Here is a 17,588-nt window from a genome sequence, read left to right as displayed (position 1 = left end):
CCCTTGGCGGGTGCACGCATTCAGAGGGAAATGGGTAGACTACTGGCAATGCTCAATAGTTAAGGAACATAATTGTCACATTGAGGAAATAGAGTTCGCCCACTGGAACCTGTCTTCTGCTTTCATTGCAAATGTTATGTACGGAGAGATTGTGGACAACCTAAGGTATGAGCCACGATCAATAATCCGTGCTATTGAGCAAAGGTTCCAGTACATAATAAACTATGCGAATGCATGGAGGGCGAAACAAAAGGCTATTGAGATGAGGTTCGGTACATATGAAGATTCATATCACAATCTACCTCGTCAATTAGCCATAATTTATGCAAGAAATCCAGGTAGCTACTATGATATCAAGCATTACCCCTCTACTGATGTGGAGTACAGTGAAAAAAGAGTGTTGCAGCGTGCTTTCTTTGCATTCGCTGCAACTATCAAAGCATTTAGATACTGCCGACCCATCATATGCCTAGATGGAACATTCTTGACTGGGAAGTACAAATGGCAGATTTTGTCTGCAATTGGGGTCGACGGTAACAACCAAGTCCTGCCACTAGGGTTTGCTTTCGTGGAGAGTGAGAACGGGGACAGCTGGTATTGGTTCCTAGAGCGGGTTAAATATGCAATTGTTCTTGACCGACCAGATGTGTGTCTCATTCATGATAGACATGTAGGATTGTTGCAGACTTTGCTGGATATGCAACATGGTAGCGTATGACGGGGTGTAGCAGCACAGTGGCTCGATCTCAAAAGCAGGTGGTGCATGCGTCATATGGGTGCGAACTTCTACAGACAGTTTAAAAACAAAGAGTTAATGAAGCTCTTCAAGAAGTTGTGCAGTCAGAACCAGCAACGTAAGTTCAATGCATTATGGGAAAGACTTGATGAACTGACTCTAAAACAAACTGCGGATGCTGCACCTAACGGTGATGAACCAATAGCTCTCGGTCCTCTCCCAACCGATACTCCGCAGATTGTAAGGAGATCAGGCTCATCTATTAGGAGCTTCTCACAGTGGATACGCAATGAGCCAAATGAAAAATGGGCTCTGTTGTACGACAGTGGTGGTGCAAGGTATGGAGTAATGACTACAAATCTTGCAGAGGTTTATAACTGGGTCATGCGAGGAATGAGATCCCTACCACTAGTTGGAATTGTAAAAGGTATTTTGCATGGGAGCTGTAAGTACTTTATTGATCGGTATGCAGCTGCTAAGGTTGTAATGGAGGACAATCGTATGCTTTACGGACGGATGCTATGTGAGTATATGGAGAAGGCTAATAAGAAGGCTCACATGCATCGTGCAAATCAAGAGGGTACTGCAGAGCACAGGTTCAGTGTCCTGTGTCGGGATAAGGGTCAGAGGGGGGTAGACGTGAGAGGCATGTTCAAGAGTGCGTGCTAAGGAGTGGGACATGCATATGTAGTTTTCAGAAGCCACAATTACTCCACAAACCTTGTACACATGTCATAACTGCGTGTGCGGAGCACCATATGCTTCCCAGGCAATATGTGTCAAAGTATTTTATGAAAGATCAAATACTCAACACCTGGAACTAGGAGCTGTATGGTTACGGCATTGTTGACACTTTTACAAGTAATCCAGGGCTTGCAAGAATATATGTGCTTGATTTGGGAAAGATGAAGAACACACCGGGCCGAAGACAAAATCGTCGGATTCACAACGATATGGATGAATTCGAGGCTGGCCCTAGGATGAAGCGATGCAGTCAGTGCAATGAAGTAGGTCACACTTACAAATATTATCCCAAAAATGCACCCGGTGATGCACCTGTTGTCTAGGTGAGTTTTATGTGCGTTGTGCTCGTTTTGTACCATTTTAATATTCGTTAATTTTGCATATAGTGATATAGTTAATTTGCATTCAAAGTATATTGTTACTGTATTTATTTAACAATGTATTAATGTACATGTCTTTCAAATGCAGATATATCTTTCAAGCGGGAGGAAGAAGAGCGCATGAGGAAGGCGGCGCACTACCGTACCGTGGCTCAGGCTCGGGAGGCTGAGAGGGAAAGGAAGCGGGAGAGAGCCCGCTGTTCTAAGGCGGCAGGTCCCGATACCCTCCGAAAGGGAAAGTATTATAGATGCACTCAGTAGAGAGTACCTAATGTAACCCGACATACTTTCCCTCCCTAAGGCATGTTATGATTAGGATCGGCGCACTAATAAGTAGGTCTTAGTGTGAACCGTGCATGCTACCTTTGTTTCCTCATCGTGTCGTCACGGTTACAGTGTATTGTAATGTTTTCACCCTATGTTTAATACTATGTTTGTCCTCGTTCGCACCCCATACCCACGTAAAATGCTGCGACTACTAATTACTGATTTTTTATTCTTCGACTATTACATAACCTACTCCAAATTTAAATTCTTAATTTCCTTACACCCTTTCCTTTTTATTTCTTTAATTACACAAAAAATTACATTTTTAAAGGAAAAAATAGCCCTAACTGCGCCCTGAGAGGGCGGTTAGCCCCTCTTGCCGCCCTCTGAAGGGGCAGTTAGGCCTACCACTCTCTCAGGAGACGATTAGGACCCCTAACCGTCCTCTAAGAGGGCTGCAGACGCCTAGTTTTGCAAATTCTTTTACAGAAAATCTATTTATTTAAATTTTTAATAAAAAAATATAAAAATAAAAAAAACTCGAGACTCGGCCTGCAAAACGAGCCCCAAGCTTAGGCCTACTGGCTCGTTAAGGCCTTGTTTGGATAGCCCAAATGCCCCGTCCATCAACTTAGACGGACCGATAATTTGAACTAAATTTCTTGGCCACCCATGTGCATGGGCCGAGGAATTCGGCCACCTAAGCAGGCCCCAGATTAGTTTTTGCGGACATTTGCTCCTAGGCTCGTCGTTTGCATTCCTTCCTTTCCTTTTAAACCGCTATTGCATCGCTATGTTGCTGAAAAAGATCGCCCATTCGATCCTTTGTCGACATAACAAACGTGAGTAAAAATCAAATCACATAAATATTGTCCAAACATTGCTACGTAGACAAAGTGGAGGCAAATGCCATCTTTTGGTGTGGTGGATGCATATAGGTACGACTCTACCACTAAATTTCAAACTCTCCTATCAACGATTTACATATACATGAGTATTTTCAGTAATATTATTTATAAATATGTGATATGAGATATACCCGTAGGCTTATGAGTGTGGTGTACGCGTGTATGTTTGCGTTATCCTTATAATCGAAAAAACAATTTAGAGGCAGATGCCTAACATATCATAATAATATATCTAAATAGCCCATACGATAATCGCAGGGCGAACCTTTCACTACCGTAATGATGATATTTTTAATCAACAGATTACATTGGAGTTGTTGGGGACTTTGGAGATGCATGAGGGCCCTCACTGATTTATCCCGATCTTATTATAGTATAGCCGAGACTAGGAATAGAGATTTGTGTTAGACCATAGGAAGGAAGAAAAAGAAAACAGTTTTGTATGAAGCTAGTAATAGCATAGTACGTACATCATTCTCTAGGAAAAAGATATTTGAGATGCTCTGAATGAAGGCCAAAGAAAGCAGCGGCCCAACCAACAATGAACCATCGATCATGGTCGTCGTCGTTGCCCTTGTTATCATTGGATTAGCTTAGATCTTAATGATAAGCATCGTCTCACGTCTATGCGTTACTAATACTACTTAATTGACTTATCATATTTGCCCCCTAAGATTGAAAATATATTACAAAAGCGTGAGAAACACTTATTTAGAACTGATATGTATGCCTTCAGTTAAGACATGTACTTGTTTAAACACTGCTATTGCTAAAACCATCGGTCAGAAACTAAAACATATGCTTGTTTGCTTTACTGAATTCAAAATCAATTTACAAACACATGTTCACATGGACAATATAATTTACAATCAGTTTGCACGTTTTCATATCTACATCAGGAGAAGCGGATTTTATTGTGTGCGGTCGAACCAGATACGATGGGTTCCAATGAAATAAAGGTATAATAGATATTTCACAAAGTCCTAACCCTCACTGCTGAGTCAGTCGACCAGCATGTCGCTCATGTAGGAGGAATGATGTTTTCGGTTCAAAATAGATATTTCAGAGATTAAGCTGGCCGATTTAATAGGTTAAGAACTAATTTAAGCCTATGAACAAAATTCAAGTACGAAATTGGCTATTACGCCTATTCTGAACGAAAATATTGCTATCGCACTTCTCAATTCTTGATATGAACGATGAGATTTGCTGATATTATAAGGTCAAGTGGCGCCCATTGATTGGGTTCGGTCAGGTGGCCCTGCACTACTCGGCGGTCGGCGCTCTTGTTTCCTCGACGAAAACTGAAGCACCCTTTTGTTGCTCCGAAGGGCCAACTACTGAACTACTTGTGTCAGTGTGCGTGTCCTAGTGTCCTGGCGGCCTGTTGTTTTTTGTTTTGGTTAGCGTAAAAAATCCAGGATTTTGATTTTTAGGAGGGTATTTAGTTCAAAAAAATCTTAGGAGGGTACGATGATCGAATCGTGCCAAAACTGCAAAAGGCTATCATATCCGGGACAAAACACCTGCCAATGGGATCAATAAAAGCTAGTTTCCTGTTATCCAAAACTAAAAAAAAAAGGATCATGGCATGATGGCGATCGATCGTGAAAAACTGCAAGCAAGAACAGCCGATTCAATGCATCTCGAGTCACCGTTTTGAAATCTGTAACAAGGTAGACCCCAAGCTCGTTCGCTTCACTTTGACTTTGACTGTTTATCTGCACCCATAGTCTTACCTATTAGGGTTGTCAATGGGTAAAAAATCCACAAGTAGAAGCTACACAAATCTATATCCATGAGCTAATTTTTAAACTCGTGTTCGCACTCATTATTCACCACAAGAAATAAAATACATTACGTGTACACCCATATGTGCACCAACAATATAAGAGGCTCCTTGTATTCCGTTGAAACAAGAGTCGTTGTGAGCTCGTGCGTCTCCGGCGGTCATACCTTCGTATTTTGCGTCTTCAATATTATTCATATTTAGGGAATATAAAATCATCTATTTAAAAGTATACTGGTTACAGATTGTATTTGAAAAAACTAGAGTAGTAAGAAATTGAGTGCAAGGACTAAGATGGAAATAAAGCAATGTAGAAATATTTAAGCTCATCTCCTGGACTATACAAATATTTAGGCATACATGTCAGAGGCTTAGAGTGGATATACGGATGCATGTAGGTTTTTTTTCCCATGTATGTTTAATATAACCTAAACCTGTGCTCGTTAGGATTTTTACCCGCGGACACTCGGGTACTCTGTGTCCATTATCATCCCTATTACTGACTAGCATTTTCTTTAATTTGCGATTATACTTCACCTTATTTATATTTTGGCGCATACACGTACGGGAGAAGCAGCCAGATTTAAGGGGCCAATAATTGCAACGACCTGCTCAACAGAGCGGATTAAACTACAGCATTTTGAGTACGTACGGTGGTGGCCTTGTTGCTTTCGTCCTCTCGCTGTCACTGGTTGATAGATTATCCCAGGAGATGTCAACCTTCCTACCAAACCCACCATTCTAGATTAGTTTAATTACAGTTGTGAGATTACCCCAGGAAATGTCAACATGACCATTTTATAACCACCACTAGCAAAGCAAAGATACTTGCTGTATGCATTTTTGTTTCAAATCAAAGACAACCTGAGCCGGCAAGAACGGAATTGCAACCAATCGACAGCTTCAGATTCATGCGCCAAGAGCGGGGACCACAAACCATACTACGAATAATGAGTTGCTCCACCATATATAACATCATGTATGAACAAATAAAAGAATATCTGGCCATACAGGGGCAATTGTGAATTGAGTTTTCTTGTACCTGAACATATATAGCGTTTCATCTTTAGCAAATGCACATGTAATTCCAAGCCGGGGAGGAATACAAATGGACGACTGGTGACGGTTCCTGTTAGTTGCTGGGCCTGGCTAGATCGAGGAGCAGCCGGTTTCCCGCTTTCCAGCTTCCAATACCCAAGGCTAGGTCCTATCGATCGAGGTGTAGACGGCCAGAGAAGATGGCACGTCGTTATAAGTTGTAACATGCATGTCGACATGGTTGGACACGTCAGGTCACGCGGATCCTCGTCTTCTAGAACGGCCTCGCAAAGCCACGCTCGCATCTCGGCTTTGGGTCCAGCTGATTTCATAACAGCTCTGCTATGCACTAGTTGCGGTGCCAGAACACCCACTACATACTACTGATATTTATAAATTTTTTCTCAACAAAGACTTAAACTATAACAACATCTGGGATTTTTAGTGGTCCTGTGACACCAAACCCCCCCGAAGCTCCGCCTATGCTATGCACGAGTCAACAACGGAGTGTTTTCTCCCACTCCAACAGCTGAAATTTTTAGCCCACGATATGTGAACGAATCAACTTACATGAATATAGTCTTTTCAGATCAACGCATACACCTCAGTTGTCACCATGTCATCGTTAATTTCAAATTAATATAACTAAGAAAGAAGCATTGCTGTGCTGTGCTCTAGCTGCATGCCATGCTAGCTAGCTACCCTTCAGAACTAAGGAACTCTCCGGACATGAGAACGCTTTAGTGCATAGCAACGCCAAAATCTGGCACGACCGTGCCGACGACCTCACTGTGGCGGCCGGTCCATTTATGTCGGCCTCTGGAGCCACCACGGTGGCGCCTGCTCCAACCACGGTGGCAACGATCTTCGATACGGTGGCGCCCTCACAGATCCGATGCATCTCGCCTCCGGCAGCACCTGGACAGCGGCACAAAGCGTCGGTGTCCAGTGACCGAGACGGCTGCGACCAGGCAGCAGCCGAACCGCTTGCCATCTGGTGGCGCCCTAATGAGCAAACCGGAAAACCTAACCCTAGCCTGAAATGGGTCTCAAAGCCTATTTCGGCTAAGGTTATAAGCTTGGTGAATATTTTTTAAAAAACCCTCAAGTTTTTATGTAAATGCACATTATTTTAACATAAATTCAGTTATATTGTATTTACTACATTTAGGCCCCTCTGATCTTTAGAAATTATAGAAATAGTATGTATCACCGTATTTTATATGTATTACATCTGTAATACTCTACTCCCTCTGGTCAAAAATACATGATATTTTTGACATTTCACGGTCTTTGACATGCAACTTTAACTATTATTTTCTATTAAAATATAGTTATAATATCTAATAAAAATAATATTATGAAGGTATTTTTCAAGATAAATCTACACGTGTGATTTTTATATTTCCAAACTAAATATTTTAAAAGCTATTGACGGTCAAAGTTTTATAAGTTTGACCATATCTTGGTGAAAGCGATAAGTATTTATAACCGGAGGGAGTATTATTAAATATATTTCAGTTTATTACATATTTTTATTTATTCCTTGCAATCATTTTCTTTGCAAATTATTTATTGGAATAAATATTCTTCTGCATGTATTATTTATTTAAGCCTTAAATAAGCCTAAATAATTCATAGAAAATAATGCAAAATGCTCCTAAATTTGGTGACTACCTTCTACCATATTGAAAAAAACACAAGGCAGGGGAGTCTATGCTTTTCACCGTGATAGTAGCGTTGCTCATCCCTATAGGACCACATCCATTTCCATAGCAGCGAGTTTCTCGCTCATTGTTATGAGGTCTACACCATGTTGTGAGTAGCCTGTCATGCATGGCCGTCTATGTGAAGAATCTAATCTTGGGCTCAACGTTCGCCTTCCAGAAGAATGCGGCTTGGAATGGCAAACTTGCACCAAGGAACTGAGTTTCATAAGCCGATTTTGCTGTGTATATGCCAGAGGTAGACCAACGCCAGGTTATCATGTCTTGAATGCCCGATTGCAAAATGATCCCCTGAAGCAAAGTCCATACATCAACAAACTCCTTAAGCTGCTGGAAGTTCTGGATGTGTCCTAAGCTAGTGATCCATTGATGATTGGATATTTCCTGGCTCACAGAGTGTTTCTTGTGTTTGGCAATTTTGTAGAGATTCGGCCCCAGTTGGGCTAGACTGAGTTGGCCACTCCATTTATCATCCCAAAACCTTGCCCTGTTTCCATATCCAAGTTGTATACTTGTTGAAGCAGCAAACAACTTTTTTCTTGGTCATCCAGCTGAATTGGGAAAGGGCTCCATGGCCGAGCAGGATCGCTCTAGGAGTACCATTGCCATCGCATGTGAAGCGTACTACAGAAGCACTGAAGATACAGGATGCCAACCCCACCCAGGTGTTTTGGCCTGCACATAACTTCCCAATTTACTAGGTTGCAACCTTTTCCCTCACCAATATCCGCACTAGACCAAATAAAGCACTTTCAGATCTTGTTGATCGTCTTAATAACCATTTTGGGAAAAACCATGGCATGGTCGATGACAGTCGATGTTAGCACCGAATTTGTCAGCTCAATTCTTCCGGCCTTAGTAAGATGTTTTCCCTACCAGCCAGGTAATCTACCAGCCAACTTGTCAATCAGAGGTTGGTAGTCAATCTTACGGAGCTTGCGCAGGTGTAAAGGAAGACCGAGGTATACGCACGGGAATCACTTTACCTTTACCGAGAAGGAATGCCAGATCTCCTTAATGTCACTGCCGCTGCATCTTATACGATATAGCTCATATTTTTGAAAATTCGTGTGCAATCACATCACCTCTCTGAAAACATATAGGATTTGCTTTGCTGCACATAGCTCTTGTGCACTTGGATTGATTACAAGTGCAATATCATCAGCATACAAGGCCGATTCAAAGACACTTGAATTTGGGTGCACCAAAGTAATCAATTTCCTTTCTTTTGCTAAGCACAAGATTTTTATGAAGAGGTTCCATTACTATAGGAAACAACATTGGTGAAAGTGGATCCCCTTGCCAAAGTCCTCTTCTATGCTAGAAGGGTATGTCCGGTGCACCGTTAAGAAGAACCCTTGAGGAGGTAGCACCTAGAAGTAGACATATCCAATCTCTCCATCTCGACCCGAAGCCAACATGTTTAAGTAATTCAATGAGGTAGGGCCAAAGCACCGAGTCGAAGGCCTTACTAATATCCAGCTTGAGAAAAATGGCTGGTCCCCTTTTCTTATGAAGGTCCTTTATAAGATATTGAATGTGAAGGAAACTATCATGAATGCTTCTCTCACGGATAAAAGCGTTATGGAAATTAGAAACAATGTTATTTAAGTGTGGTGCTAGCTGGTTAGACAAAATCTTGGAGAAGATGTTCGCAAAGCTATGGACCAAGCTAATTGGTCTGAAATCTGCAACGGATTCTGGCTGCTCTTTTTTCAAAATGAGAACAATGTTGGCAAAGTTTAGAAGGTTCAACCGTCTGTCCCTTAGGTTTGCAAGTTGCCTAATGGCCTTTACCAGCTCACTTTTGATGGTATTCTAGCAATTAGCAAAAAAAACATCCCATGAAGCCATCAGGGTCTGGCGCCTTTTCTTTTGGTAAATCCATGACAGCTTGCTTGATCTCATCCTCCTCAAGGTCACTGTCTAAGTCGGATAGATTTAGGCTTTATAAACCAAAGAAACTCCAATTTAAAGATCGAGCCCTCCTGGAAAAAGTGCCTAGTACAACACTAAAATGCTTATGAATTTCAGTCTCTTTCTCCTCGTGTGTGACCGCTAGGCCTGCTCTTGTTTTTAGAAGGTGGATGTGATTTTTCCTCCTCCTTCGATTTGCATACAGATAGAACAACTTAGAGTTTGCATCCGCCGTTCTAATCCTGGTCAGTCTTGCGTGCTGCTGAGCTTTGATCCTCTGAATGGCAACAAGGCCCATGAATTTGCTTTGAATTATGTCCCTGAACTGAGACTCCATGGGTGTGATATTCCTGGATTCCTGCACGACATCAAGCAACTGCAACACCTACTTGGCAATTTCCATTTGCAGTTTAATGTTACTAATGTTGGTTCTGTTCCAGTGTTTGAGTGCTTTTGTCGTGTGCGAAAGTTTGATATGGAAGGCTCTTAAGGCATCAACAAACTTCACCGGTCTGTTCCAAGCATACAACACAACATCCTGAAAGGCCAGTATGGCCAACCAAAAGGTTTCAAACCTAAACCCATTGTGCTTCCTAAATCCTGGATTTCCATGAAGAACAAGCGAGCGATGGTCGGACAAAGTGGAAGCAGCAGCTATCAGGGTAGCTATGGGGAAGAGCTGGTCCCAATCACCGAAACAGAAAATTCTATCAATTTGTGTCATGGTAGGGATGTCTTGGCCATTTGTCCATGTGTGGCCCTGCAGCTCTAACTCCTTCCAGCAAAGGTCATCTATGGTTGCATGGACACTATTCATCAGCCCTCTGTTAAGCCTTGAGTTATTCTTATCCGCTGCTCTGTAGATTAAGTTAAAATCGCCAGCAATTAACCACCTTGTTCCCACGAGGTGCTTAATTCCCTTAAGCTCTTCCATGAACCTTAATTTGTTCATGTCTCCCAACTTCATCCACTGCGATCAACACTCCACCTCGTGTTTCATCCGTCAGCGCATAAGAGTAATTTGTGATGAACCTCCTTCCCAAAATTTGGGCAATAGTGTCATCATCAAAGTGCCCCCTCTTAGTCTCTTGTAGACAAACAACTGAAGTCCGTACCGCACCAACCATTTCATGCACAACATCCCTCCTTATGATCGCGTTCAAATCACGCATATTCCAACACATGAGTTTTAAGTCACTGGTAGACATGGACATAGAACGGCTTCACATATACATGCCATACCTCACAGGCCTAGGAGGCAGGCGGCACAAAATGCAGCTTACATGACTCACACATGAACAGACATGACGAGTGGGGGTGGGCATCCCCAGTGCACCTGCAACCAGGGCGCCAACGACTGCTGTCCAGACGACAATGGAGCCATAGTCATACCAAAGCGGTAATAGCCAAACCAGAAGCAACAATAGGGCCGCTGTCCTCCTCTCCAACACAAAGCACAACTCACCCGTGCCTGTTCTAGCTACATTTATTTGCCTAACGAAGAGAGCCCCTAACCAGAAAGAACAAGACATGTTACACAACATAAGAGGACTAAACATGCCGATCAGCAAACACCAACCATACTTGTGGGCTATGCACTGCTCAGACATCACGTGCAAGCCTTGGTCTTCTTCTTGCGTCCCCCTTTTGGCAGATTATCTATGTAAGCAATATCTATGTATATGTTTGATGTCATCTTATATAAATTTTATTTCTGTTACAACACACAGACATTCAACTGGTGAAAATAGATGACCCGATCATATTCTCTATTATGTACTCCATTGTTCCATTCTATTTTAAAACAGATTCTTCGAGGACGACAGAGATTTTTTTATAAAGGACGATTGAAAGCAACTCAAAGGAAAGGGTGGCTTGCTTGGCTTGACTTCCCCGCATGGACGAAGGCGGGAGACGTTAACATCGGCTGTTTCGTGTGCTGGTTTACCTGCACCGCGAAGAGGAAGATAGGAGGGTGCCAAGTTACCCGTCCTTGTTTTGATCTGCGCAACATTTTCGTACTTCTTCATCCGTGCTTTTCAGTAGCAGCATTAACATTTTCATATAAACTATTAAACTAAAAACTAAGGCCTAAAAAAATTCAAAAGTACATAGTACGCAGGGTTGGATGCATCATGTAGGTAGCCCAAAGCGCGGGGTTTCCGTGGGACTTGGTTATATGTATCGTATGCGTCCAATTCGTCATAGCCCAAAGTGCGGGGTGGCCGGGTGGGGCAGCTGAGCCCCACGACCACGGCAGAGTGGTCACGATGGCAAAATGCGACGAAGCCGGCCTTGATGTTTATCCACAATGTTTTGTTTCCCTGCCACTTAATCATGGTCGTCGAAACGGCCACGGGAGGACCACTCACGCATCCACCCAACCTGATTTGCACGATATTTTCCCTCGTGGTAGCTAGTGGTAGTCGCTAAGACGCAATGGCAATGGTCCAGTCCAATCCCAACTGACACCTTGGCTTTACAGCGCAGCGCGGACGGCAACTCCGGAAAAGTCGCGGCTTCTGGAATCCGTCTGTTTCCGGCAGCGCTATCATCAGAGGAATCAGGCGCAGCCAATCCGGCCGACGCGTCCATTCCCGCGACTTGTTGGGGCTAAAATCTGCAACCCGCGCGCGTGGCTTGATGGCTGACGCCGCTGATCCGCAAGCATCCCCCATCCACACGATCGATCGATCGCCGGGATGAGCGCTCGCAGCGTCAGCCGCCGGACCAGTCCAACCGCGCCACGCCCCCGGCGCGCAACACGTCGCGGCTGGGTTGGGTTGGGTTGGGTTGGGTCGGGTCGGGTCGGTAGCATTTGCTGGCACGGAGCACCGGCCGTTCCCCTCTCTGATTTGCAAGAGGCCCCGATGGCACCGCGAGCCACAGGTTCGTTCCGTGGAAGACCAGAGAAGTCAGTGCAGTGCTAGGGCTTGCAATCTGTTCTCTCGTGGAGACTTTTTTTTACATACTTCTCCTTACTACATATTTTACTTTAGAGATCTTTTAAAGTATGCAACGACTCTCTCCACCTATATAAGGTCTGTTTGATAGAATTTTTTTTATCCAAATTCTATGCATTGGTGATTCTTTAGAGAAAATAATTTTTTAGAAAGCAATTATATAATTGAAAGTAATTCTCTAAAATAAAATATATGAAGAAAATAATTATATAGGAAGTAAATTAGAGGAAGCTGTTTTTTACTCCTCAGCTTCCAATTCATTTTAGAGAATTATTCCTATAAATTCTAACTAAAAAACTAAATAAAACCTAATATTTTACCCGATATCTCCTAATTTTAATAAAAACTGTGCCAAATACAACTATAATTCTACCGCTGGGCTAGAAGCGAGTTTTTTTTATTTTAGTCTTTTTAAAACTAATATTTTAATAACAACCTGTCGAAACCTAAATTTTCAGGAACTAGCTCCTTTATCACGCCAAATTACCTGACGTGACTTCCCAACGTAGTCACGCCATATTCATTGTGTGATCAAAGTAATCACACTATCGGAAACCCCGGCGCTTTTACACGTGGATTCGACATGGCAGCCTGAGTCACGCAAAATTAGTTGTGCGTGACTCGAGTGAACAGTATTTTTCGGATGAACAGTGTTTTCTGCAGTTTCAATTGTTTTCTTTTCGCTTTCTCTATTTGAACAATAGGGTTACCGTACTCTAAAACTCATGAAACTTTTTCTATATATCCTATAATTCATGATGAATCCATTTTAAAAGGATTCACCTCAATACCCCATCTAGGTTTCAAAATAAAAAACTACAAAAATGGTTACTTTTAGAAATTCTAGTAATTTTCAAGGCCTCAAATAAATTCCTAAAAATTTGAGAAAATTCACTAATATTCCTATCATGTGGCGTAATAATTTCTAAAATTATTTCTAACCCTAGGTTACTTGGTGAAAAAGTGAGTTCCTTCGCAATGCTCCATTTATATGCATTTTTATCATTTCATACTATTTAGCCTTATAAACGTCCTCTAAATAATTAGCAATATATTCGATTTTCCTCAAAATTTTGCCAGCGCTTAATGGAATATGTACAGGTCCTATTTGCAAACATGCACATCCAATACAGTCGTAGAATTTGAATTATTCAATTTTGAATGTTAGTATATGTTACAATTTGTTCTATAACAATAATACTTATGTGACTTGTGGAGCCAAAAAGAATTGCCATTTGCGGTCTAAATCATACCAAATTTATTGTATGGATAGTTCAGAATATGTTTTAGCCGAACCACACACATGATTTTTAGGAAGACTAATAAACTTTTAATAAGTAGACTAAAGAGAAAGAATAAATGAAAAAGAGTAAAGATTGGTATATAAATTACAATAAGTTATTTTATGTAGTTATACCTACCATTTGAAATGTAGAGGTGTCGTATTGTCTTCTTAATACCTTTGACATAAGTTGTTGTAGCATGTTCAATAGAGACCCCTTGTCCTATTGTGTTTGTATAATGTTAGATTATATGTTATTTTATTAAAGTTATATGATGGTATTACAATAGATAAAATGTATATTAGGAATGATAGATGTAATATATAAATGAATATGTAGTTACCTGACATGTCTCTAGTGTAATTAATTCTGGTCCTTAATGTATCAACAGATGCTAGAGTATATGCATACTTGGGGAACATTGGAGAAGCACCAGGGAATTCAATTACCTTAGTGTGACCCGTGAATTTTATCATGTATATGTAGTCATCTGCTCGATAATTATTCTTAACTAGGAACACTTAGAAAAACTTTATGAAATATACAACTCTTTCTCTAAGGTGTGACTTGAATTGATCTACATGGCGTTGTGGCACTTAAGCTTTTATTGCATTTCCCTATACATTTGCATAGAAAATTATTTTAAATGATGTATACTCTTTTATTTTTTCTAAAGTACCTAATGTTTGTGGATACCTCTTGATCCAATAGTACAAAATCAAGTCTATGGACCTTTTCTGGTTTGTCATCCAGAATATATTCGGATAATCTTGTCACGACAGATGTGTTGTCATTTCATGCTAAAAGCTCTGTCGTGTAATCACCATCGGATGGCTCATTCCAATCCACAGTTAAACTACTCATGGATAATGGTTACCACTGTTTCATTCAATATAACCTAATTGTGTATAGATTCTTGATGAACATATCTCATGGCTTAAACCTAAGAACATTAATGTTATCAATTGCCTACTTTCAACAAAATTGGAAATTATTTCCTAATTTAAATGTACGTTTCAAAATGCTTAATTCACACTGTAGTCTCAAAGGCTGTGGGTAGCCATAGCACTTAGCCATGTTTGAACATGCGTAATTTAAAGTTTATTAGTCTTCCTAAAAATCATGTGTGTGGTTCGGCTAAAACATATTCTGAACTATCCATACAATAAATTTGGTATGGTTTAGACCGCAAATGGTAATTCTTTTTGGCTCCACAAGTTACCTAAGTATTATTGTTATAGAACAAATTGTAACATATACCAACATTCGAAATTGAATAATTCAAATTCTACGTTCTACGACTCTATTGGATGTGCATGTTTGCAAATAGGACCTGTACATGTTGCATTAAGCACTGGCAAAATTTTGAGGAAAATCGAATATAATTGCTAATTATTTAGATGACGTTTATAAGGCTAAATAGTATGAAATGATAAAAATGTATATAAATGGAGCATTGCGAAGGAACTTACTTTTTCATCAAGTAACCTAGGGTTGAAAATAATTTTAGAAATTATTACGCCACATGATAGGAATATTAGTGAATTTTCTCAGATTTTTGGGAATTTATTTGAGGCCTTAAAAATTACTAGAATTTCTAAAAGTAACTATTTTTGGAGTTTTTTTATTTTGAAACCTAGATGGGGTATTGAGGTGAATTCTTTTAAAATGGATTCACCATCAATTATAAGACATACAGAAAAAATTTCATAAATTTTAAAGTACGGCAACCCTACTGTTCAAATAGAGAAAACGAAAAAAGAACCATTGAAACCGTAGAAAACACTGCTCATTCGCGAAAATACTGTTCACCCGAGAAAAAAGAACCATTGAAACCGTAGAAAACACTGCTCATTCGCGAAAATACTGTTCACCCGAGTCAGGCTGCCACTCGAATCCACGTGTAAAGGCGTCGGAGTTTCCGCCAGCGTGATCATTTTAGTCACGTCACTGAAAATTTAGGTTCGGCATGTTATTATTAAAATATTAGTTTTAAAAAGACTAAAATAAAAAAAAATTCGCTAGAAGCCCATCCTCTCCCGTGGTGACCGGAGAGCCAGAAACGAGGGCATCGTCGTCATTTGATCGGCTTTGGGGTTACACCCTGACGGGGGTTGTGGGCCTGTGGGGCCCGCGGGTTGGGTTGGCGACGGGATTCCCGGGCACTATTGCCCGACCTGCCCGCCGGCATCAACCCTCGGCGGTTATAAAATGGAAGCCAAGGCCTGGATAACAAACGCAGTTTGCCGCTCTGTGATCCCGCCGTCTCCTTCCTGCCGTTTCGTCGTCTTCGTCCCTAGGTACCCTCTCCATTTCTCTAATCTTCCTTCCATCCTATCTCGTACAGCTGATAAGATGTCATGTTAAGCTTATCTTAATCCTGTGTTTGGAAGTAATTTTGGCACCTAGAAAGCCTGTTTTTCGTTCTTAGTTGCCACTGATTTGCCATGGGCGTCGGACGGCTGTAATGGAAACGAAAACCAGTTGAGTGGAATTTAATTGCTTTGGCTGTTCGAAGCGAAAAATCTGGCTGCGTTACTGTGGACAATATCTGTAGATGTGATGATGATGCGCTCTGCCGTTGCTGTGAGTTCTGACCATCTCTCTTTCGTTCGTCATCTGCAGATCAGAGAGCGAAAGCGCAGAAGCTGAGGTAAATCGATGGCGTCCAACTACGTCGACACCACCGGCGAGGAGGGCAGGTTCCACGGCCCCCACAGCAGCACCACGACGCCGACGGGCGCCGCGGCGTCGTCGCCGCGCACGATGCGGCGGAGCTTCTCGTCCGCGTCCTCGGCCGGCAGCCACGGCCACGGTCACGGCGGTAGCGGCGCGCCCAAGTGCGTGTGCGCCCCCGCGACGCACGCCGGTTCGTTCAAGTGCCGCCTCCACCGCACCAACTCCCAGGGCCACGGCCACCCGCACCCGTCCCCTCCGACCCACCCCGCCTCCGCCGCGCCGCCGCAGGGCGTCCCGCCCTCCGCATCCTCCCGCACCGTCGAGGCGCAGTGAAGCCGCGCAGCTGCTGCCTGCCGTCCCGTAAACGTCCGACCAAGAAACCAGGAGAGGGAAGAGAAAGAGAAGAAGAAGAACATGATATCGTATCAGAAGAAGGGAGCCTATTAGTATCCCCTTGTTGTGATCCGTGTTATCGGAAGATTTTCGCTTTGCCTTTTTCTTTTCCCCTTCTTTTTCCTGTGTGGGATCCCTCGTTTCCTGCTTGATTCCCGATCCTCTTACTGCTCCAGTCAGGCTCCTTGCTTCTACTCCCTACCACAGTAATCCTCTCTCGATTGGATCGTAAGTTGGGAGAGATGGTGAAGACGGAGGCCTATGTAATTACCACCATTTACCGTTCTATCGAAGTACCCCATTGTTGTCATGTCCGAGATGAGATGCTGTGTAGATTTCAGAGCGATGGCTTGTGCTTGCATTGGGCAGTATATGGTGAACTGTGATTGATGCTGATTAGTAGTTAGATATTGCTGAACCGTATCTCCATTTTGAGTAAGGTGCCTGTCTTTGCCCTTTTTTAGAACACTTTGAGCTATCAGTTTCTTTCGGCTAGAATTGGCGCCGTTGTTAAAATCTTCACCTGCGCCAGTGTGAAATTGCCTGAGATGAGACCAAGTAATCTAGATTTCTTGGGAGACGGAAAGTAGTAGTTGAAGCCTTGAAGGCGGAAATGACGATGTGATTGGTTCGGTTGGTTGCTGTGTCTATTCTCCGCCAAATTCCTTGTTTGGATTTTGGCTTAAGCATATGATGATGGATTGGGATGGATTAGGACCGGACCTCATTGTTTTTGTCAGTGTTGGTAGGACTTCAATCTCATC

At 42.2% G+C, this 17,588-nt stretch overlaps 1 protein-coding gene across 1 annotated transcript; it reads left to right on the top strand.

Moving 5' to 3' along the window:
- The first annotated feature begins 15,892 nt into the window (after nucleotides 1–15,892).
- On the top strand, nucleotides 15,893–16,999 carry LOC133919012 (uncharacterized). The gene is made up of 2 exons (XM_062363191.1): nucleotides 15,893–16,052; nucleotides 16,378–16,999. The coding sequence occupies exon 2, from the start codon at nucleotides 16,414–16,416 to the stop codon at nucleotides 16,762–16,764; it is 351 nt and encodes a 116-aa protein (XP_062219175.1). The 5' UTR covers nucleotides 15,893–16,052; nucleotides 16,378–16,413; the 3' UTR covers nucleotides 16,765–16,999.
- Nucleotides 17,000–17,588: the final 589 nt, after the last annotated feature.

The sequence above is a fragment of the Phragmites australis genome, chromosome 5, assembly GCF_958298935.1.
Source record: "Phragmites australis chromosome 5, lpPhrAust1.1, whole genome shotgun sequence".
NCBI classification, from domain to species: domain Eukaryota; kingdom Viridiplantae; phylum Streptophyta; class Magnoliopsida; order Poales; family Poaceae; genus Phragmites; species Phragmites australis.
Note: the sequence above shows the minus strand (reverse complement) of the source record. Positions and strands in the feature narration are given on the sequence as shown.

What these genes read in the sequence shown, in the direction of transcription:
- LOC133919012 (XM_062363191.1), top strand. Translation starts at nt 16,414, where the DNA reads ATGGCGTCCAACTACGTCGACACCACCGGCGAGGAGGGCAGGTTCCAC.